At 40.8% G+C, this 24,777-nt stretch overlaps 2 protein-coding genes across 11 annotated transcripts in view; both read left to right on the top strand.

The window, feature by feature from the left end:
- The window catches only part of GNE (glucosamine (UDP-N-acetyl)-2-epimerase/N-acetylmannosamine kinase), a 37,738-nt gene extending 14,760 nt beyond the window's left edge, over window positions 1-22,978 (top strand). For 2 of the 9 annotated variants that reach the window (XR_014542991.1, XR_014542992.1), the window contains exons 2-13: window positions 3,260-3,468; window positions 5,258-5,709; window positions 6,912-7,064; window positions 7,310-7,522; window positions 9,031-9,118; window positions 10,715-10,925; window positions 13,247-13,376; window positions 14,431-14,652; window positions 15,867-16,049; window positions 17,423-17,539; window positions 18,312-19,632; window positions 19,702-22,978. Coding sequence is in view for 5 of the 9 variants with exons in the window: in XM_083593193.1 (XP_083449319.1) it covers window positions 3,260-3,468; window positions 5,258-5,709; window positions 6,912-7,064; window positions 7,310-7,522; window positions 9,031-9,118; window positions 10,715-10,925; window positions 13,247-13,376; window positions 14,431-14,652; window positions 15,867-16,049; window positions 17,423-17,539; window positions 18,312-18,547 (2,214 nt within the window). In the remaining 4 variants the exon portion in view is untranslated. Of the gene's footprint in view, window positions 1-568; window positions 652-714; window positions 948-1,229; window positions 1,661-3,259; window positions 3,469-5,257; window positions 5,710-6,911; window positions 7,065-7,309; window positions 7,523-9,030; window positions 9,119-10,714; window positions 10,926-13,246; window positions 13,377-14,430; window positions 14,653-15,866; window positions 16,050-17,422; window positions 17,540-18,311 lie in introns of those variants that run through there. The other 7 variants (XM_083593193.1, XM_083593194.1, XR_014542993.1 and 4 more) reach the window with 6 other exon arrangements.
- The window catches only part of NANS (N-acetylneuraminate synthase), a 173,061-nt gene that overhangs the window by 95,153 nt on the left and 53,131 nt on the right, over window positions 1-24,777 (top strand). The window lies entirely within an intron of this gene.

Genomic DNA, 24,777 nt, shown 5'->3' with positions numbered 1-24,777 from the left:
TTGCGACCCCCCCCCCAAGCCTATGCCCTTGGCAGGGACCACCCTAGCCAACCCCTACGTATGCCCCTATGTGGACAGTAACTGACTGCAATGGGTAAGGTAAAGGGACCCCTGACCGTTAGGTCCAGCCGCGGACGACTCTGGGGTTGCGATGCTCATCTCGCTTTACTGGCCGAGGGAGCCGGCGTACAGCTTCTGGTTCATGTGGCCAGCATGACTAAGCCGCTTCTGGTGAACCAGAGCAGCGCACGGAAACACTGTTTACCTCCCCGCCGGAGCGGTACCTATTTATCTACTTGCACTTTGACGTGCTTTTGAACTGCTAGGTTGGCAGGAGCAGGGACCGAGCGACGGGAGCTCATCCCGTCGCAGGGATTCGAACCGCCAACCTTCTGATCAGCAAGCCTTAGGCTCTGTGGTTTAACCCACAGCGCCACCCGCTTCCCTGACTGCAATGGGAGGTGGTAATAAATAAAAGTGGGTTTCTGTCGCTGATCCTGAAAACAGTTCATAAACTGGATAACTTATTATCATGGTTTAAAAGTATGTACCGGTAATTTGTTTCCAGCTCCCACATTGCCACAATAATGACAATGATTTCAGCTCAGAAAAGTATACCTATTTAATTTTCACATTCTGCTTGGTTAACAGGTAACTGTTCAGTTTTGTAGATCCTTTGCTACTGCAGTTCACATTCCTTTGCTGTTTTGGCATTTAAATTGGCCTAACCCTTTGACTGAACAGGTTCCCTTGCTCCTCCTATACTGTATGTTGCATGCTGTTTGTTTCAGCTGAAAAAGTATTAAGCTTCAAAAGAGGAGTAATTTATGAGTTAAACATGACTCACTAGCCAATGTTGAGGAAGGAGAGGCGGAGTAATTCTGATGCAAATATTAGTAAAAGCTAATGTTTAATCCTTCACTGGGTGGTGTGCAAAGAGATAGAAGGTAACATTTCCTTGTTCTAAAGCTAAAAATATAAATACAAAATTATTGAGAGAGTTGTCCAAAGTAATACTTTCTACAGTAGCATTTTGTGTTTATAGAAGGTGTTTTACTAGGTATTCAATGAAGAATAACTTTTCTCTCTCTCTTTTGTGACTCTGAGGGAAAGCAGTACTTTGGCCACCAATATAAAGTTGTATTGCAGCCCATCACTAATGATAAATTTGTTGTGAACAAACCTGCCAGCAGCTAATTTCCTGAGTTTAAACATATTTTATATGAGAAAAATAACGAATACTTAGATGTGTAACTAGACTTAGCATCTTTGACTTGTTAAAACTTTAAGGAAATGTCTGTTCTAGATTTTTGTAGCATGCCATGTAGTTATTCTCAGTTTTTGAGTGGAAAAAATAACTGAATGACATGATGTCTAGCACGGCCACTTAATGCTATAAAAGTTGGTCAGCTAATGGCTCTGTGCCTACTAAAGCATGCAAATGTGGAGGGGGATAATTGTTTTCCATTTATCCTTGCAATTGGGCAGTAAGAAACCAGAGTTCAGTCCTGTTCTGTTCTTTTGCTTAGGTCTAGGAAGTCCTCATGGGAGAGTAAGCTAGAGAGGTTATCCAATTTAGCCTACAGCCCTGTATACACATTTACCTTGGAGTAAGGCCCAATACTGCTTACTTCCAAGGCAAGCTAGATAAAGATCCTGGGTAAGTCACAATAGCCTCAAAAAATTGCTTCATTTTGCAATATGTAAGCAAGGCATGTTATGAGGTGTGTAATAAAAAACAGTACAAAACAGTTTTGTACTATTATCAAGCAAGGGCAGAGCACAATTCATTTTCTGCTTCTTGGAAAGTACTTTGTATTTATGGGTGTGTTCAGTGAGACTACAGAAGGAAGTTGGTTGTGTACTGTATGGTTACCTTTCTACATAACAAAACAAATGCTAAACACGTATTTTGAAATAAGTTGGAACTGAAACTGTGGACTCTCCTTATAGCAGGAGGCCCCAGATTTAAAGAACCCTTTACAAAACAGATTAAATTGAAATTAATGAGACTTTCCTACTTAGGTCATCTCTTCCAACTCTGGATTTCTCTCTTTATAAGACATGAAAATGAAAACTTTTGTTCTGTTTTGCAAAAATTTCCATCCTTAGAATCCTGTTGGCAGCATATAGACATGTGTAAAGCAGAGCAGGGCAGTTCAGAACCTGCTGGTAGGTCTCTGGGTGGTTTGCAGTAGAGCAGCAAAGGTTTCCTGCTACTAATGGTTTAAAAAATATGACACCCCCCTCCACTCCTCAAATTAGGCTGTTGAATCACCGGAACTCCCTACTCCTAGAGGTGTGTCTAGCACCTTCATTATACAGCTTTTGTATAATGCTAAAGGTGTACCTCTTTATCCTGGCTTTTGACACTTGGGGTGTATGTTTTCAGTCCCACCTTATTTCTATAATTTTAAGTTGTTATAAACTGATTTTAATATTTTAATTGTTGTAACCTGCTGTTGGACCTTTGGGTGGGGGGGTGGGTGATTAGTGACAACAACAACAGAGGAAGATGATGATGTTTGTATGAAAGGATCTGTGTGGTACTGGTATGATTCTGGTATTGAAAACAAATTTCTGGGTGAACATATTCTCAGAGACAATATTTTCCTCAGTTCTGTGTCCTTTCTAAGACATTATTTTGTATGTGGCTCCAGATGTTGGACCTCAGGATTCTCATGACAAAGTAAACCCACATGCCTAAAGTTTTCCTGCTTCTGCTATAAAGGAATGGTACAGAGTCTATTATGTAACAATGACCAATTGCTAAAAAATCTGCCTCACATATGGAACAGTTGCTTCATTTACAGAATGAAGACATTTGTGCACCCAGGAATATGTTGTGGATAAATAGACACTTCCACATAGTTATTTTTTCCTGTACAGTATATGCAGTATGCTATGCTATTGCTTATGCATGCATGTATTATTAGTTATTACAGTACTGTATCTTGGGCATGTGGCCTTCTAGCTTACAACCTTTGCATAGTGCCCGTCTTGCAATCACAATTGTTTCCCACCCTTGCTCCAACGAGCTCTTAGCAGCATGCATCATCACTCCACCCCGTCCCCACTGTCACCCCAACAGCTATTTGACATAGGTTAGGTTGAGAATGGGTGACTATCCCAAAATCATCTAGTGGGTTTCATGACCGAATAGTATCTGTCACCTTGTCCAGTACTCTGTTTAATACTCTACTCTTGACTCCTAGTGTAATAATTCTTGTGTGATTGTATCTCGCTTCCTACATTTCAGGAACTATATTTCACGAACCTTTCTAAACAGAAACAAAAGCGAGTAATGGAGAAGAATGGGAACAACCGGAAACTTCGGGTTTGTGTTGCTACCTGCAACAGGGCTGATTATTCCAAATTGGCCCCAATCATGTTTGGCATTAAAGCAGAGCCACAGTTCTTTGAGCTGGATGTTGTGGTTTTGGGCTCCCACCTGATTGATGACTATGGGTAAGGTGTATAATTTTGTTTCTTCTGCTATCTTGGCAGCCCTGAATATACTTGCTATCATTATTGCATGCAATGCTGATAAATAAATCAAATAGGACAATCTCTATGAACTGATTATGTAACGATTTATTGCTATTTTTGCAAACAATATCAGACACATAGTAGTAAAGCTGAAGAAAATTAATGCCAACTTTCATTCTTCTAGGTCACTCATAACTGCAGTGCCTTTGTTCTGTAATAAAATGTTACCTTCTTGGAATATGGCACACAATATTTAATCAAGTTTAAAAAGAGTGGTAGGCTAAGTCTTAGGGTTGAGAATGCATGGAAAGCCTTTGGGTATGTTTATTTTTCAACTGCTTTTCAGGGAATAAAAGCATAGCAGTGGACATTGCTGGGAAGCAGTTTCTGCTTTTCCTGGGGTACTTTTTGGCACTGAAAAATCTTAGAAATAGTCATTTATTTGGGTTTTTAGAGATAACTGCCCTGAACATCATTTGCAGGAGGACTAGGCCAGTTTGATGATCATAGTCCTGAGGCTTTGGATTGCGTTTGAATGTAGTGTTCACAAAACACAACACAGTAATAGGTGTCTTCAAATGATGTTGCTGATATGAACCTAAAAGGAGGGATTTTGTTTTGCTGTACAGCAGAAGATGGGGGGTTGGCACTCTTAATAAAATGATTTTTTTATTGCAAAAGACTTATTTCAGTTTTCCTGATCCCTGTCCTGAACAACTTACTCTGCTAATATTGTAATTAACACCATGCCAAATCAGAGTTGCAGCTCCATCCATTTTTTTTAAAGCATCGTTTTTCAATAGAAGCCTAATTACAGTGAGTAGCTTGCGATTTATTTATTTTTACATAGGTGTTCGGTCCAGACCATGAGCAATATCTAAATTGAGAAATGTGTGAGGGCTATGTAGGAAATGCACCATAGTTCTAAGGAATAATGCCAGCTATTAAGAAATTGCAAGGTCTAACCTTCAAGTCCTTTCTCAGTGATAGCTTTCCATTTTGTCAGGATGCCAGTGGTCATGAAGAAGTTAGTAGTTTTGCTAACCATCCAATTCAAATTGATGTGTTTGCTTTTTTTCTTTTAAGATAAAAAATAAAGAGTGCTTTGCTGGCTTTCAAACTTTTTGGCTGGAATTAGGGATTAAATTATGGACTGAAACAATTAAGAATTCCAATATAATTGAGGCAGGAAAGTAAATCACTTTTGCAGATGGAAGGAAAAATTTTTTCCTCCTCATTCTTATGACTCCTGACTTTTGCCCACTTCTCATTTTGCAGATAGGTTTGTGATTAACACTAATAACGATGCTGGAACATCACAAGTGTTTCATCTTTCCCCTTTCGTTGCGTCTCAGCAGTGTTCATTTCCTCTTACTAAGAGCAAAATATAGTTTTATTTTGGCACAGTGCAGTTTCATTTTTATATTACTAGTTTTTAAGTCCTATGATTATATCAGAAGTTATGTTAAACACTAGAATGCTGTCCATCTCCATATTCATAAAGTGGAATTGGAGCAACATTTACTTTCACAAGTGACTATAATGTTGATCATCTGAATCCATTATCACTTGGGATAAACTTTTGGAACCTAGAGTATCCAAACCTCTCAGCCATAGATAAACATAGAAATTTTAATAGTTTGTAACTAGTTGCATGGGTTTAAAAAATGTTATTATTTCCTAATGTTAGTCATACATTGTCAAAGAAACACCATTTTATGAAACACCATTTTGCAATTTTAACACTTTCCCCTCTTCCTCTTTCCAGTAACACTTACCGTATGATTGAACAGGACGACTTTGACATCCACACTAGGTTACACACCATAGTGAGAGGAGAAGATGAGGCCGCCATGGTGGAGTCTGTAGGCCTTGCCTTGGTCAAGCTGCCAGATGTCCTCAATCGTCTGAAGCCTGACATAATGATAGTCCATGGAGACAGGTTTGATGCTTTAGCATTAGCAACATCTGCAGCCTTAATGAACATTCGAATTCTTCATATTGAAGGCGGAGAAGTCAGCGGTACTATAGATGACTCCATCAGACATGCCATAACCAAGCTGGCTCATTACCATGTGTGTTGCACAAGAAGTGCGGAGCAGCATTTGATATCTATGTGTGAAGACCACGACCGTATCCTCTTGGCAGGCTGCCCTTCATATGATAAGTTGTTATCTGCCAAAAACAAGGACTACATGAGCATTATCCTCATGTGGTTAGGTAGGTGTGCTGTGAATATAGGCTATCCGACCTGTGACCCTCCAAGTTGAATGCAGGCCACCAGCTTTATATGACAGCCTGATAATAGTGGTTGCAGGTACAGAGCAAAGGGGATGTTTTGTACCCCCTAATGGGGCTGCCATCATGGTTAGTGGGATGCATTTGGCTTGGTGTGTCACACATTGTGCAGTCTTTCTTTAGGTTATGTGTGGAGATTGGTGCTGTTCTCTTACCTGTAATTAGATGAGTAAGGAAGGCTTATTCAGGAACACACAAGTATAATCATGTGAGGCTGGTTTGTGTACGGTTGGGCTGTGAACATTTGCCCTTTGTGCACCTCTGTTCCAGCCTTTCCCCAGTGTTATGCATTAGCTTGGGGTTACAGATCACAAGGACATCCTTCATACATTTGGTAGGCTGTCCTGCTGCTGACAACCTGACAATGTGTTAGGTAGGCAGAGGTAGGGTTATAAGCTCAGTTGCACTCTCCTGTCTCACAGGATTATCCTTGCATGTTCCTAAATGCCCAGAGTCTGACTCCTGTTCATATCTTCATAAGTAGACATTTTGGAGTGAAAATTAGGGTCTCTTAATCTTGGGGTATATGGAGAATATTGCAGAACCCTGAGAGAATTTTGCATTAGGAACAATGAATGTAAGGCATGTACAATAAACAGTGTAGCAGCATATATTTCAGAGACTTCTGATTTGTTGTAACCATCCAGATGAGCCAGTTCAATTCTTTGGGGTTTGACAATAGAAGTTCTTAAATGTAAATCTTCTCCTGCATTGTGGGTACAAACTGCTTATTAGGTTTGGGGTGGAGTTCAAAATAAATTGAACCAAGTATTGTATAATATACAGAGACTAGAATCCAATATCTCTGTCTTTAAAATAAATGAAGACACTTTCCTTTTAAGGCCAAGGATTGTCACAAAGCTGAACAGATAAATGATTGTACTAAAATAATCTGGCACCATGCATAATTCAATCTTGATCAGATCTTCCCAAACCACTGGTAGATAATGCAAGAAATACTCCAGGTAACTACTGTAATGACTTCAGAACAATTTATTTTTTATTTCACAGTGGAATAAATCTTGAGTAATTTCCCAGAATGAAATATGGAGTTTTTTGGTTCTTGTCCAACCCAATTAATTACTTTTTTAAAGCTGGATTTTGTTTTTACTTTGCTTTTACAGGTGAAGATGTAAAACCAAAGGATTATATAATTGCTTTACAGCACCCAGTGACCACAGACATTAAACATTCCATAAAGATGTTTGAATTGACTTTGGATGCCTTAATCTCTTTTAACAAGAGGACGTTGGTTTTATTTCCAAATATTGATGCAGGTGAGGGAAAAGTGTTCTTATTCAAGGAATCTAAAGTTAATATTGTAGCCTGTGAAGAGAATGAAAAATACTTGCTTTTGAATGCTACCAGATGCAGCCCCTCGGGCCCATCAGCTCCCAAATGGTTGCCCAGAAGGGAATATGGCTCTCAGACTGAAAAGGTTTCCCCATTCCTGGTGTACATAGTGATGCTTCCAAAATTCAGTTACTTACCATTAAGTGATCTACTGTTATTTTCATTACAGGGAGCAAAGAAATGGTTCGGGTAATGAGGAAGAAGGGTGTTGAACACCACCCCAATTTTCGAGCAGTAAAGCATGTTCCATTTGACCAGTTCATTCAGCTGGTGGCTCACGCTGGCTGTATGATTGGAAACAGCAGCTGTGGTGTGCGAGAGGTTGGGGCATTTGGTACTCCTGTCATCAATCTTGGAACACGCCAGATAGGAAGAGAAACAGGTATTGTATTCAAATAAGGCTAGCAGTGTTATCCTTGGTTAGTAGGCATATATGTCTGTACTGGATACATGCAGAGCTACCTTCCTGCATTTCTTTTCTTAGGTGCCCAGCTTTGTTACTTAGAAATGATAACTGGCAAATGGTTTTGTGGCTGTTTTTAAATAAGAAAGTATCTTTTGCCATAGTTCAAACTCATCAGTAAGACTAAGGGAAAACTATATTTTCTGCAACCCATGTATCAGAAATGTATAATAAAGCAGTGCTTTTATTATGTCTTTTGACCAACTGAGGAAGCCACCAGAAAGAACAGGAAACCAGACAGTAATGTTGCTAATGGAGCAAAGATTGCTTAGCATTCTCTTGGCATGGAGAAAAGAGCCTCATAGTTGGGGCAGGGGATAACTTTGACAAAGGAAATAAATCCAATCCGCCCCCCCCGATGGAATAACTAAAGCTGCAAGGGAGGAAAGAAGGCGAAGAAGCTTGCTTTCAACCCATCTTTTGGCCCAGATGCTATCCAGTATTGTGAGCACTTTGAACCTATATTGCCAAAGACAAGCCTTCTTGTGATAGCTCTGTGGCTTCAGATACAAAGGGTCAGAACAAGCTCTCTCACACAAGCTCTCTGAAGCCATCATGGTGGAGGGGAGAGGGTTTGGGTGTGTTTTGTACCTGGCTTAAGCAGAGACACTGCTTGCCTGAATGTGGGGGCTGAAATGTCCAAAGAGGACGTAAGGTAAAATAAGGGGGGGCCCGTTTGTACTATTGCATTATCAAAGCCCATTTCATTGTGCAGCAGTGATCAAGGCACACCACATACTATGGAATTAATGGGCACAAGCAACCATATCTGTATTTGAGTTCCTGTTTTAGAGTCGGTTGTCCTACAGAGGATCAAACAGCTTGGGACCAGGCAGCTTGGGCTCCAAGTTCTATATAATGTAGCCAAGTGCCTTATGTACTTGCTTGGCAATCACACTGCTATAAGAGTGTGCTGTGCTTTTTGCCATGCTTTGAGGGAACACCATGTACACTTTTGCACGTTCAGCACTGTAGTTGAACTTTAATTCATATTCACAGACTGTCATTGCCAAAAGTGTGAAAACAATAGTATCATTATCTTAAAATTGAATAGTTATAGTCAATAGCGGACGGTGGAGTGGGGCGGAGAGGCTCACTTGACTTCCCAACAGTTGAACCACTGTTCATTGTTAGAGGGGCAAGGCAGTGGGAAGGTCAGTGCTGTTTGCACTTCACCAGCCTCCTCACCCCTTCCCCTCTCCTTCCTGGCCAGGTAAGCACGGCCGCTGCACCATGCAATCTGCTACTGATTATACTAGCCTATCTGCCTGCAATGCAGGTGTAACATCTCTCCAACTCCAATCTCATCACTTGTAACTATGCCTGGTGAGGATATGTTGGTAGCGTTCAAAAGCAAGTATTTTTCATTTTAAATTCATTTTCTTCCTAAATATTACTGCTATCACTTTTCCAAAAACAAAATCAAGGTGAAAATGTCCTTCACGTTCGTGATGCTGACACACAGGACAAAATACTGCAAGCTCTGCACCTCCAGTTTGGGAAACAATATCCTTGGTAAGTACAGCCATTAAAATAGTGAAAATACGTTTGTTATGTTGCAACTTTCCCCTGCTGGTTAAGCAGCAGCAGTGCCACTGGTCAGGAAGGTGGCAGTGTGGCATCACACTGAGCTCCTCTGCCAATATGCCAAGTGCAGTTGCAGCATAGATTTGTTTAAAGCTATTACAATACTGACAGTTACATTTTTGTTAATCCCCAATACGTATTTTTTTAACTTTCCCTAATACATATTAAAGTTTGCATCACTAGCAGATAAATGTAAAGCTTTAATACAGGAAGGGCCTGTGGCTACACCAGCATATAGCTAACCAGTGCTGGTGCCATTCTGGTTTTGCACAGGTGTTGCATTTATATTGCAGAAATACGTGTAGATATAATTATTTAGGATCAAATTCTCATCTACAACTAGCACTGAAGTTTTCCCCCATGATGTTGGTAAAACACTGTTCAGCCACGTTTTATAGAGGATATCATCATTATGTAAAATAGAACTGTTTTATTTCTGTGAATTGATCTGATGCTGACAGTGTTGGTTGAGCCCCTTACACCAGAGTCTTAATGGCAACAAACTGTCTTAAAGTTGGGTATCCTACATTATTCCCCTTTCCTTTTTGTAATAAGAAGTTTGTAGTGTGACTATATTAAACTAAATTGCAATGTTGATAGTGTACAGCAGATAAGAGACTGAACTCCAAATGAGGAACTCCCTGTTTTAAATCTTTTGTCTGCCATAGACAGCTTTAGGGCAGCCACATTCTCTCAGCCATAGCTCTCCCTTGTAATATAGGAATAATAATACTAACTCACTTTACAGGATTCTCAGGATTACTGAGATAATGAATATAAAGCACTTTGCACACTCAAAAGCTCTATATACATACGTTCTCATCAGACTCGCAGCTCACTTAGGTTACTAATCCATCACATGGAACTCTTCAACATAACTGTATGAATCTTTAACACTCATTCTTCTGTGGGTGTATTTCAATGCTTGATAAAAATGTGTCTGTACTGCACTCTTTCTCTAGCTGATCTTTATATCTTTACCATTTCCCATCACTTTCCTGTGCGTCATTACAATCTGTCTCATATAGTCTGATTTAATGCAGAGCTACTCAGAAGTACATCCCCCAGAGTTAAGTTTGGTTTACTTCCAGTTAAGGATGGATAGAATTATAGCTTCTGGTTTTTATGTACAGTGCCAAGGTCATAAGCACAGTAGAAATAGTTAGAATAATATAAGTGCATAATTTTGCCAACTAGGCAAAAACCCAGCTAGATTCTTGAATAAGCAGTATGCAGGTTGATATATAGATCTATGAAAAATGTCATTTTAGATATCCTTAGTTTTCCAGTTGAAATAGATAGATTTAAATTTACTTAACTTTTGACTAAATTCATTTAACTTTTCAAATTTATGTTTCCTATAAATTTGCAAATCAGTTATCACAAGCGCAAATTCTTCCTGAGAAAATTGTATTTTTGTCTTCTTCCCCACTACTTGCAATCTAGAAATCGTTGATTAGGAAATTAAGGTGTGTAGTTTTGTAACATGTCATCTACATTAATTGCTGTAATTTGATGTTATAGTTCAAAGATATATGGAGATGGGAATGCTGTTCCAAGAATCCTAAAGTTTCTTAAGTCTATTGATCTTCAAGAACCCCTTCAGAAGAAATTCTGCTTCCCTTCTGTAAAGGAAAACATCTCTCAAGATATTGACCATATCCTTGAGACCCAGAGTGCTCTGGCAGTGGATCTGGGTGGAACAAACCTCCGAGTTGCAATTGTCAGCATGAAGGTAATTATAAACAGTAAGACCGGGTGGGAACTTCCATTGGGGAGGTTGGGGTGGGATGCACAGTGCAATTTTTAAGAAGATTAATGGATCACGTTTAAAAAACCATGCAGAATGTGCATGTTTATCTATGTGGTACTGTTTTTGAGGTTGGTCCAAAGGCTTCAGCTGGTGCAGAACACGGTGGATGGGTTGCTTTTGGTGGCAAACTACCACTAGCATATAACACCTTTCTAGTTAGATTTGTACTGGCTGCCAATCCACTACTAGGCCACGTAGAAGGTTTTGGTACTTACAGACAAGGGTCTATATAAAAGCAGCATATTTAATAGACTCCCTTATCCCTAACATACCACCAAATAGGTCACCGCATTCTGCAGGAGAGTTCCTCATCAGAAGCCTGCTCTACAGTAAGATGGAGCAGGAATTTTAGTGTTCTGCCCCTGTCCTGCAGAACACCATCCCTGCTAAGATATGACATTTCCCAGAAATTATTGGATACATCTTTCTTTCAAAAGCTTCTGTTGCATGTTTTGAAAAGCTCATAATGTTAGTTTTGTGCTGTTTTTAACTGCTTTTGTTATGTTTTGTGCATAACTTTGGGACATATGTGGAAGGCAATTAATAAATAACTAACAATTTCACCCAACCATAAGGCAGTTCTGTAGGGAGAGTAGCATGTTGGCACTAAATTAGCTGCATAGGAAAAGCCATCTGAAACCCAAAGGCATGAGAATTTCCTATCTGATATACAGCCTACTTCAATAAGTTTATATTGATCCATAGTCATAAAACAAAACTTACAGCTATAGCCATACATGAATGTCCCAGCAATCCAAAAAGGGTTGTACACTTGAATTCAAACAATTCACAGAAGAAGGTGTAAGTCAAAATCCTATTGAACACTCTTGGGAGTGGTATTGAACCACTTAAAAAACAGGACGAAAGTCTGTCACATGCAGGTTACATCCTGGTTGCTGGTGAAGCCTGCATACAAACAATGCATATCTCCAGCATATCTCCAACAAGAAGAACCCCTGTGCTATGCAACTGGAAGGCATCATGTGGGGTGGGTCTCCCATGCTAGTCAGCCCTGCTCTAAATTGATTTAAAAATGTATTCCTGGTGAATAACTTAAAACATTTTTTAAAAAGCTTGATTTTTTTTAATGAAAGGGTTGGCATCTACCTGTCTCAGGAGACAGTGAAGGAGTGCATCTTGGGGCGGGGGGTGGGTGGGAATCAAACCATTGGAAGGTAGCAGTGCCTTCTGTGGTTGTAAAGAACAATACGGGAGAGACATGTTTTGTTGTAGCTGGGGCAGATTAAGGTGTCTGGTTGTGCTGCTGCAGATGTACCATGACATTTCTTTTCTCTGCGCTGCTCCTAGCGGTCCTTCCTCTTCTGGTCACTGCTACATGTGCAGGGCCTGTCTGTCTGTTTCCAGCCACTGCAGCCATCTGCAACCTTACATTACTTATTTAATGTAAACTCTTATTAAAATTACGGGTGACAAGCACTGTTTCAGAAGGGATATTCTTCCCTTCACACTTGCAGAGGAGGGATACTTTTCTAAGATGGCACCTGTTGTGAAATACTCACACGCCATCTAAAAACAAAGCTAGTGTGCTTATTTCCCTTAAACGATTGTTTTTATTGCTCCATTGCTCCTTTCCTGCTGTAGAGTGTGTTGACCTCACCATTTTCCTCCCATCTGGAGTGCAAACAGTCTTTGGATCAGCAATTAAGCATAGACTGAGCTTGGGCATATTGCTTGTAGGAGTAGGATATGCCAGTTGAGTACATCCCATCCCTGAATGAAAGCCTAGAGAGGTTGCATGTCAACACACAAACACTTCTGTCTCCTCACCGTACATTTGTATACCATGCATATTCTCTTGCTCTTTGACCCCTGTCACATATTTGACAGCCTGTGGAGAAGCCACTTTTAATATTTGTTGTTGTTCTTTAGTCATTTATTCGTGTCCGACTCTTTGTGACCCCATGGACCAGAGCACGCCAGGCCCTCCTGTCTTCCACTGCCTCCCGCAGTTTGGTCAAACTCATGTTCGTAGCTTCAAGAACACTGTCCAACCATCTCGTCCTCTGTTGTCCCCTTCTCCTTGTGCCCTCCATCTTTCCCAACATCAGGGTCTTTTCCAGGGAGTCTTCTCTTCTCATGAGGTGGCCAAAGTACTGGAGCCTCAGCTTCACGATCTGTCCTTCCAGTGAGCACTCAGGGCTGATTTCCTTAAGAAACTTTTAATATAGTTGTGGTCAACTAGAAAAATATGAGAAGCTTAATGGTGTTTCCCTCTCACTTAGGGTGAAATAGTTAAGAAATATACCCAGCTGAATCCAAAAACTTACGAGGACAGAATAGCATTGATCCTTAAGATGTGTGTAGAGACTGCCTCAGAAGCAGTAAATCTGAACTGCAGAATTCTGGGTGTGGGTAAGTTTTTAACAAACATTTTATCTTTTTTACTTCACTAAAGGAGAACATTAAATCAAAGCGCTATACATTTCAAAGATAATTACTGTATTTATTGACTTAGAACATTTTGTTGAACAGAGTCCCCTGGGTGGGTCACACAATGCTGGATCTGCCATACAATTTAAACTGACTTACTGCAGAAAACAGTTAAAGGCAGATCTGTTCATAATTATAAACTGCAAAATACATTACTATGTTATATTAATGCTTACATATAGTATTGTAATTCTGCACCTTGTGCTTTTCAGAACAAGTTGCTAAATTCTGCAAAAGTAATTTGCATTTGCACATACAGATTTGATCATATTCTTTTCCTTTGAGACTAAAGGGGAAAAAGGCACTGATTGCAGTACTAAAGATTGGGGTGACATAGAAGACACAGCCCTAATCAGCCTTTAAGTCCTTTGCAGCCTCTGGGATCCCTTTTACTTTTATATCAATGAGCTGTGTGATAGACAAGGAACAATAAAGGACAAGTCAAAATCTGAAGCCAGCTAGTGCTGTTGATGCATCTCCTTTAAAGTTTGAAGAAAATAAGTGACAGTTTGTAGCTTGCTTAGGGGGGATTACTGATGACTGCCTATTTTTATTTGAAAATCTGAAAAAAACCTGACTGATTGGAGAGAAGGTGTTTCTGAATGGCAATATTTTTTCTTTTGTATATTATAAACACCGGATTTAGATGCTCTCCTTTCTGGTTCTTTGTGGCTCAGGTATTTCAATATTTGATGCATCTCCTTTAAAGTTTGAAGAAAATAAGTGACAGTTTGTAGCTTGCTTAGGGGGGATTACTGATGACTGCCTATTTTTATTTGAAAATCTGAAAAAAACCTGACTGATTGGAGAGAAGGTGTTTCTGAATGGCAATATTTTTTCTTTTGTATATTATAAACACCGGATTTAGATGCTCTCCTTTCTGGTTCTTTGTGGCTCAGGTATTTCAATATTTTTTCTTTTGTATATTATAAACACCGGATTTAGATGCTCTCCTTTCTGGTTCTTTGTGGCTCAGGTATTTCTACAGGTGGACGAGTGAATCCCCGAGAAGGTGTTGTTCTTCATTCCACAAAACTTATTCAGGAATGGAATACTGTTGATCTGCGGACTCCGATATCGGATGTGCTTCACTTGCCAGTGTGGGTAGACAATGACGGTAACTGTGCAGCTTTGGCAGAGAGAAAATTTGGGCAAGGAAAAGGAGTGGAAAACTTTGTAACCCTCATCACTGGTACAGGTATCTATCTATGTGCTTCGGCCAAAATCCAACGTAGAGCTAAACCACTGAAATCCTGCATTTTAAACACATTTAAATATTGTGTTGGATCATAATTCCTGACTCAAAGCAGCAGTTATTTTATTTTTATGAATTATGTGCCAGTGGTTGCAGTTTGAACCTGACTGTTCGCTATGACATTTCATTTCCCTTAACCTATAGGAAACGTGGCCATTTTGGGTAGTAGCAGCTCAAATAGCAAGCTTCTCCTCATTGATTATGGCACTCATAGAAGAGCATGTATGAGACAAAACAAACTTGCTAATTCTCAGATACAAGTTCAAGAAGGAATTGCTGAAAAATGGAGTGGGGGGGCCCTTACACAAGCATCCCCTATGCACCGTTTAGTGCAGGGGTAGGCAACCTAAGGCCCATGGGCTGGATGCGGCCCAATCACTTTCTCAATCTGGCCGGCGGACGGTCCGGGAATCAGCGTGTTTTTACATGAGTAGAATGTGTGCTTTTATTTAAAATGAATCTCTGGGTTATTTGTGGGACTTAGGAATTTGTTCAGATATTTTTTTCAAAATATAGTTCGGCCCACCACATGGTCTTAGAAACGGTAGACTGGCCCACGGCTGAAAAAGGTTGCTGACTCCTGGTTTAGTGCTATTCATTGAGGTCCTCTGACCCTTTGGATAAATTTTCCTAGAGTACAAGGAGGAGGAGATGGAAATGCCCCTTCCATACTTCCTTCTGCTCAGTTATATCCAAGCCGTAATGTTGTTTAACCACTTTGGGATGCGTTAACCGAGATTGATATACAGTGGTACCTCAGGTTACAGACGCTTCGGGTTACGGACTCCGCTAACCCAGAAATAGTACCTCGGGTTAAGAACTTTGCTTCAGGATGAGAACAGAAATTGTGCTCTGGCGGCGTGGCGGCAGCGGGAGGCCCCATTAGCTAAAGTGGTGCTTCAGGTTAAGAACAGTTTCAGGTTAAGAACGGACCTCTGGAACGAATTAAGTACTTAACCCGAGGTACCACTGTATATAATTGAAAAATAAATAAATAGGTGTGGAAAATACATCAAAATGGAATGGAGATTTACAAATTCTAGTAGCAGAAGATGCCTGGCGTTTATTTTCTAGAATTTTGTTGTTTTCTATCTCATGAATTAGAAAGAAAAGAAAAAATTAAAGTGGCAACACAAATGTGTTTTCATGTCTTATAGGTATTGGCGGTGGAATCATTCATCAGAATGAATTGATCCATGGAAGTTCTTTTTGTGCTGCTGAGCTTGGGCACATTGTCGTCTCTTTAGATGGACCCGAGTGCCTGTGTGGGAGCCATGGGTGTATCGAAGCATATGCTTCTGGAATAGCCTTGCAGAGAGAAGCTAAGAAGTTGCACGACGGTAGGTGGAACCTATTCCTCTTTTTTTGTTAACCACATTATGTGCATACTGCAAGCAACCTAAAAGGAAAAAAGTTCATATACAGAACGTTCATTTAAATAATTACAGTGTCAGAATACTAAATATAGTTTTGGTAGCAGCATTTTCAAGGGCAATTTTACTTTGCTGTCAGTAGCCAAGCCAGTATAACTTACTTGCAAAGCAAGTCCACATCTGAACTATGCACACATGTTGCATAGGCATTCTCAACAGAAAGCCAGGTGTTTTACAAGACTGCTCAAAGTAGCCCAGTATGACTGAATATAAGGCAATTTCCTCCGGCCATATACATGTGAATACCTTTGTTTGGTGAAATGCCGCTTTTTATGTCTTCTCAGCTGCCTCATTCTCATGATGAAACTTTGGCAGTAGCTACTTTAAGACCTCACAGCAGCTTTGTTTTATTTTAAAGTTGATAAATTACTTAAATCACACCACTTTACATTGATAAAGAATTATCAGCTTCACTGGTTCTAGTCACCAGATAGTAGCTCTTCTGTTTATAGGGAGCAGAAAAAGAGAGGGGCCGGAATTCAAAAAGCACCCCACTGATAATGAGTAGCATAGTATTTGAATACTGAGTGGCATAATATCTGTGTGACTGGTGGGGCAGCCACAGCAATAGCCTCCAGGCAGTGGCATAACTGCTACTTGGGGAAAGAGGGTTGAGGCAAAGGTAAGGTTGGGACTGCACCTGCATATTCAGTCTGGTGCTCCTACTGTTCCACCTGCACATGCCTGACCTCACCGTTTTGCCTCTCCTGGTAAGTGCTAGTAATGCCCCTTTGTAGCTCTGCTCCACCAAACCCCACCCCACCCATGGTCTGACGATAGTTTAAGCAATAATACTATGTTGAATCATGAATGCACAAGCAACCCAATGGGGCATCTCTACAGAGTAGTTTCATATCATCAAAGAGCTACAACAAGGGCCTTGTACTTACTTGCTCACATCAGAATCTGTACAGTGGTACCTCGGGTTACAGACGCTTCAGGTTACAGACGCTTCAGGTTACAGACTCCGCTAACCCAGAAATAGTACCTCTGGTTAAGAACTTTGCTTCAGGATGAGAACAGAAATTGTGCGGTGGCGGCGTGGCAGCAGCGGGAGTCCCCATTAGCTAAAGTGGTACCTCAGGTTAAGAACAGTTTCAGGTTAAGAACGGACCTCCGGAACGAATTAAGTTCTTAACCAGAGGTACCACGGTATTTCGTTGGCTTCTTATGGTTGGTGAAATGTAACAAACCACTAGCCTGTTTATGGTAGTGCTTGAATTGTAACGCCTTGTTCTCTTCCCTTTTCTCCCCCCCCCCTTTTTTTTTTGTTCAAGCAGAGGATTTATTGTTAATTGGGGGGATGTCTGTAATGAAGGAAGAGACAGTAACTGCTGCACATCTCATTCAGGCAGCCAAACTAGGAAATACAAAAGCTGACCATATTGTCAAAACAGGTAAGAATGCAAACATGGAGCAGAAATCTTTGTTAGAATCCTGGCTAGGGATAAAGATGTGATGTGGTGAGACTGGGGAATATTTGCTGTCTGAAAAACTGGTTCTGTTTGCAGGCAACGCATGGACGTTTTGCAGATAGCTGTCTGACATAACCTGAATTGAATGAAGGCCCTTGTCACTTCAGTTGTGTCCTGTTCTTCTCTTCTTTGCTGGATGTTCTAAGCATCAGTCCAACCCACAATTTAAGAAACTATATATGCTCCTAAACAGAATAATACCTCTCAGGGATTGATGCTTTCTGGGACATTCTGGCATTTCTATTCCTGTGCTAGATTGGAGTGCAATATTATTTTGTGAATCTTGTATTAGCTGTCTTGAGATCTTCTCTGGGATGTAAGCCTTCAAAATAAATAAGTACACATTAAATAAATGAAATTTGTCACATGATACCAGAACCTTTTTAAAATTAGTTTTAATGACTCTTGATATTAAGCTGCCCTAAAATAAAAGCAGGCAGTAGCTTTATTTTTGACATTTGAAAGTGGTGTAAGCGAGACATGGTGTTGCACACTCACCCCCACTATTACCTCTAATAAACATGTTTCATGGTGTGTTAAGAACCTTGCAAAACCTGTTTGTATATGACAGTGAAGCAAAAGAACTGTAGATATAGACCAAGGGCAAGACTACTTCTGTGGAAGCATTTTTCAACTTTAAAAAGTTGCCTCTTGACCATTGCCGTATTCATACTTCTGTTTCTTCTTTTCACAGCAGGGAAAGCTCTGGGCCTTGGAGTTGTGAACATCCTGCACACTATTAACCCCTCCCTTGTGATACTTTCTGGCATCCTTGCAAGCCATTATATCAACACTGTCAAGGATGTGATTCATCAACAGGCCTTGTTCTCTGTGCAGAATGTCAAGGTGGTTGTCTCAGAGCTGTCGGATCCTGCTTTGCTTGGAGCTGCTAGTATGGTTCTGGACTATACAACACGCAGGATATACTAGGCAAACCATTGGAAACACATTACTGCAGTTTATAGCAGCTCTCTGAAAAGAGAAGTTTCTTACTGAAGTCAACTTTCTTTTTTAAAGTAGGCTAGTAGGGTCTTCAAATCTATATCTTACTTTTTTTAATGTGCTGTTTCATTGGGTGCTGGAAGAACACAGGATCCTGGGAAGATTGCTCACAGGGAGACTTTCTCACAGATCTTTATGAAACTAAATAATTCCTGGGGATGTCTGAATGCCAGACATCTAAAAATAAAAATGAGAGACCTGAATTCCCTTACTACTTCCTATCCATGGATTTTCCAGCTACATGAGCCAAGACGTAGTCATCTCAGTAACCAGAAACTGGAATAGTCATTAAAGAAGGAAACCTTCCATTTGAATGTTTGCAATGGTTCCTGCTTCTGCAGAAGCTAAATGAGCAGCTATAATCTTTATGAGAGACTACAACAATCGTAATGCTAGACTATCCAGCAGTATGCAGTGATCATCCATGTATTTATTTGTTAAATTAATATTGAAAAACCTAGTTTGGAAGAAGAGCCCAATGATATATGATGCACTTAGAAGTACAGCTTCCAAGAGCCTAGACAACATGCTAGGATGAAGAAAAAAGTGATATCTTTGTCACATCCACCCGTAGTGGCATTTTATCCTCTAATGTGGAGGTTAAAGACACTTCCTGGTCTTTTGTTGCAGCTTCATGTTTAGAGGACTGTGCAGTTAACCTCAGTAGTCTTTTGTGTTACGTGGTTTCTTTCTTTATCCATGCTGGTAGCTAGACAACTGGTTGGAGAAAGGAATCTTGTCTGATGTGTGTGCGTGTGTCATTCAACACTTGCTTTGTCTTCATTGCCTGGATAAATTCAACACTTAAACTGACCTTCAAAGATGTCACAGCAGCCCAAGCACTAATCTATTTACGTGCCTATTTTCTATAGGTAGATTTTTGTTAGGCTACCTTACAATGCTCCCAACAATAGCCTCAGCTATGTGTTACCCCTTGAGGCTGCAAGTCTAAGCAGGCTTACTCAGAAGCAAGAACTGGTTCTTTATACAGCACTACAGGCATGCCAATGTTTGTAGTAACCATGGTTGAAGACGTTAATTGGAGACTGGCTGCAGACTCATCAATGCCTGCATTCCTTGAGGTATTCGAAGATGCAGTTCTCTCCGAACCAGCTGTGTGTGCTGATTTGGTTTGGTCCAAAATGTACTGCAGGGTCAGGGTCTTTTTAACGGTTTGAAAGTCCTTATTTTGAAAATGGTGATCTGTTGCTAAATACGACCCTCTGTGCTTCTTTGTCTGGCCCTTGCAACTCTCCTTCGTCCACACCCTTCACCAGCCCTACTTTTCATGCCAAGTAGTTTTTGCTGGCTGGGATGTGTCTTTAAACTCTGATAATGCCTCTTCCCTGCCTGGAGGGAGAATAGAAAGGGGTGGGTATAGAAATTGGCCTACTGCGCAAAGGTAAATTTTACTTTCATTGCTCTGCCCACTTTGGCTTCTGCCCTCAGCCCATCCCACCATCCAGGCAACATCACAGTTCAAGCCAAGGTTGGGAGTATTGCTGATGAAATGTGTGGTGGGGGACCAAGAAAGCAGTCCTCAGATGTTCCCCTACCTTGGACTGTGTCCATTTTGTAACTCAAAGAGTATTTAATTAGATCAAGTGAAGGGCTCTCCTTTTCCTAATTAATCCTCCCACCAAACTGCAGGAACATTTTTAGCTTTAAAATGGTCACAATCCTTAAAACTGTATAGCTTCCTGGATTGGTGGGGGAAAGAGAATTGAATTGTGAGCCAAGTGCATATGCCTCAGTTCTCATTCTTTCAGCCTCAGACAGTTTATCCTAAAAGGTAGTGTGTGTATACTTTTACTTATTTAAAGAGTAATAGTCACCTCTCCTTCAGGTTCATGTAAGCTGCTAGTAGAGACTTGATCACACCAATTTTGTTGTCCTTCAAGTGATGCTGTTTCCCTACATTCCGTGTCTTCTGGAAGGCAGTAAGCATGCTCATTCCTCTGGCTTTTTTTAATTGTACAAACTGATCATTTTTTCTGCGTATCTCGAAACTTGCCAAATATACAGAAACTGCTACCTTGTATGTGGTTAGCCACTGTGGGCTACCTCATATGTTTTGCTGCATGGGACCACAAAGTCCAGTATTGGATGGAACAAGGAGGAGCTCAAAATGTAGTGTAGCTCTGACTTGTTTCCAAATTATTAAGTACAGGAACACTGAAGTTTGATACTGGGAGGAGTAGTAGTGATGACCATGTAATATGTAAATGGATTGCTGTGTTGTCAGTTTACCTCTGATTTGTCTTCTGTACACACTGGTGTGACTTGCAGAATTTTCTTGACTTGACTGATAAGCAGATCTGAGAGCCTTTGGTACTCACCAGCAGAAGCAGAGTTGGGTCATGCTGCAATTTTCAGTGCATGGCGGTATGCTTCACTGTCACACTTTAGCCAGCAAGCAAAGGAAGGAAGGAAGGAAGGAAGGAAGGAAGGAAGGAAGGAAGGAAGGAAGGAAGGATTGCAAGGGGTGGGGTGGAACAAAAATACTACGTACCCATCTTCATTGAGGTGTGAATCCTGTAACACTGGCTGCATCAAAGGTATGTCACTCAGTTTTCTGATTATTATTATTTAAACCATTGTCACCCCAGTTAATAGAACTGTGGTTGTTGAATGTGGGCTATGTGTATCTCAAATGAAATGTCAGATCATCATCAGGTCACTTTATGTGTGGAGGAAGGGAATGCCTGTATTGAAAGACCCCAGAGCCGGTAAGTGCTTATGCTCTTCTCTTGCTGGATAAGGATAAATTGGAGTCCTCCCTTAGACAGTCTTAGAGAACTATCAAATATGTGACACATACAAGGCCTGAATTACAGCGGAGTACCAAAGACAAATGCACTCACCAAGAGAGGGCAATACTGCACTTTTGTAGTGTTTTACTTGTTGCTGCTATATAAATGGTACTCCTATTTATATTCAAATACCTTCAGTAGCTTCCTATTTAAGACTGCTCTGAATTGTTTTCACCCCCCCCAATACCACAATGAAACTTGAGAATCAATTTCCCTAAATGCTGTCCAGTTTGATGGGGGATAATATGAACTTGAGGGGGGAGGATTCCTTTCTCAAATCAAAATTAGTGTGAGCATGTTAGCAGTGGCTTGTTGTCCACTTTTAACTATTTCGTAGTCAGTGTTAGAAATTAGCCAGGTAATTTTTGCGACTGGCACAGGTTCAATAGTGACCAGGTGGAGATCTCTGGATGACAGGCTGGTGACTGACATCTTCACCTGGCTTGGCCCCTCCAGCTTTCTTAAGCACGCAAGCAGAAGAGCTTATTTACTGCCTTTCCATCCCACCTTTTTCTCTAGGAGTACACGGTTCACACCATCCTCAGTTAATCCCTACAATGACCCTGTGAGGTAAGTGAAGAGGCTGTGACTTGCCCAAGGTCACTCGGTGAGCTTCAGGGTTCAAATCCCCACTCAGTCATGATCGCCCAGGTCCTAGTCTGATACTCTAACCACTACACCACACTGGCTTCGTAGAATACTTCTGCTATGGGGCAGCTACTTAAATTAAGTACATAAATATGGAGAAAGGAAAATGTCAGTTAGAGAAGGATCTGAATTGTTTTATTTGGTGCTTTAATGTTTTTTTCTTTAAAATATAAAGTTGTTATAGAAATGAAATTCAGAATAATAATCCACACTGTTGGGGGTGGGGATGACACCTAGACATACCATTATGGCTATAACAGCCACATAATTATTCTTTCCAGGAAACAGTGAAAGCATACCGCATTGAGTAGGCTTTGGAATGAGGGGGAACTCTGATGGAATGAATTTACGAGTTGCTTGAAACTGCTGCTTTTATTAACTATATTGAGATAATTATTTTGAATTTGTGTTTGGGGGATGTAAATGTCTTTTAGTATGTTATAAACTACCCTAATGCCTCTGGCAAAGGGCAGTAGATCTCTTAATAAGCTGAATACCAACCATGTTGCTTTTAGGGGTGAATCATGCCCCTTCCTGTTAAAAAATACATTTGTTGTTTGACTCCTGATGAAGTAATCACCTTTGTCTGATGCAATGGCGTGCATAAATGGTTATACTAGAGAAAGATGCTTAAGTGATGAGTGCAGAACATGAAATCAGTAGAGAATTACTGTATCAGATTTCATTGCCATTTTGTATTGCAATTTTTTTTTGTAACCACAAAGACTTGAGGATGTGAACATTGTCCTCATTATAGAAGCCTAGTTTGCCTCTTAAAATTAATTTTGTACCATTTTACTCTTTGGCCTACCAATTACATTGAAAGACAAGGTTTATGTCGGTTATATGTTATGCTGAAAACTGAAGGTTTAAATAAAAATGAAAGCTATTAAGTATGTCCCAAGTTTCTGGAATTACCGTATTTTTTGCTCTATAAGACTCACTTTTTCCCTCCTTAAAAATAGGGGAAAATGTGTGTGCGTCTTATGGAGCGAATGCAGGCTGCACAGCTATCCCAGAAGCCAGAACAGCAAGAGGGATCGCTGCTTTCACTGCGCAGCGATCCCTCTTGCTGTTCTGGCTTCTGAGATTCAGAATTTTTTTTTCTTGTTATCCTCCTCAAAAAACTAGGTGCGTCTTGTGGTCTGGTGCGTCTTATGGAGCGAAAAATACGGTATTTCATTTTCAATGAACACATCACTCATGCAGTCTAAAGAAACCACACACATCAACCTATTACTAAATTCCTAAAATTGAAGGAGTGAAGCCGTATAGAACACTGGTATTCAACTTGTGAGTCAGAGTAACCAACAGGAATGGACACAGCTGGCAAATCTGGTAAAATGAACTCCTAGCCACAGAGAATACTTGGGCCCCTAGTGTTAGCTGAGCAAGATGCCCAACATGGCTGCAGCCTATTCATTCATAGGCCTAGCTCAGATGCAGGGAACCTCTGGCCTTCTGCATTTTGCTGAACTGCAACTCCCATCATCCCTGGTCATCTAGAATCCTAGGATTGTAGAGAAGATACCATAAGGGTCATCTAGCCCAACCCCCTGCAATGCAGGAAAATCTCTCATGCTCTACTGACAGAATTAGGCAACATCTGCCATTCATGCTGGGGATGGTGCAAGTTGGAAGTTCAGCATCTTCTGGGGAGCAATGTTTCCCCACACCTGGCCTACTTCTTAGCCATGTGCAGAACACATCTACTAAACCACACTCAGGAGGTTCTCCCTCTGGCCAGCCACTAAGGAGATTGGGAACTCTCTGAGAAATGTGGAGGTTGCCAACACAGTACGCTCCTATGCCACTGGGTAGGGCAAGCTAGGAGACATTCCTGAAATTAGAAACACTTCCAGCTCTTATTGTGGAGACTGCCTCTCACCCCTCCATCCCCACCAAGCTAGCAATAAAATGAAGAAAGCTTGTTAGTGTTAGTATTAATGTGGAAGTTTGTTCAATGAGAGTTGCAAGGGGGAGGGGGCCCAGCTTTTCTGGTTAAGGTGGGACAAGGGGGTGGGTGACATTTTCCCTAGGAGACTGGCTGTTTAATAGGATGCTTGAGTTGGTCCTGCCTCTGGAGTCCAACAAAGGAATTAAAACAATCCACGTTGCCCTCAAAAGAATAGCAGTTACACCTTTTGGAGGTGGCTTTTAGGCAGAAAGCTAAACTATTGCCACATGCTAAGAACAGCATTGCCAAGTTCCAGCCATTTGTTTCTTTGACAGCAAATATAATTTCACCAGCTACATACAGGTTTTTCCTGTTGTATCACTTAAGAATGACTTCTGCCACTGAAGGAATTTTCCCTGCTACCATCTGGAAAAAATTTAAGTGCCCTCAGGTTCTGGATTTGGGAACCCTTTTCGCACCAGACATCCCCCGTCCCCAAACCTACCTACAGGTTCCATTTGTTGGACCCAGTCTCTGTTAACCACTTCCAGTTTTTCTACCATTCCTCTAAACACACACCAGCCAAGAGCAGCAGCAGTTCAGAAAGAGAAACCACAGCTCTACATTAAGCTAGCAGTTAGAGGGAGGGGGGAATGTATGAAACAACCCCCAAGCCATCTGCCTTAATACCTGGTGCTACAGCTTATTGCACTGAAGGCACAGCTGTAGGGGGCAAAGCCTCTTGAAAAAAAACACAGTGGAAGAGGCCGTGCATTAGATGATAACTGTAAAAAGAGAAC

The sequence above is a fragment of the Podarcis filfolensis genome, assembly GCF_964270895.1.
Source record: "Podarcis filfolensis genome assembly, chromosome: 17".
NCBI classification, from domain to species: Eukaryota; Metazoa; Chordata; class Lepidosauria; order Squamata; family Lacertidae; genus Podarcis; species Podarcis filfolensis.
Note: the sequence above shows the minus strand (reverse complement) of the source record. Positions and strands in the feature narration are given on the sequence as shown.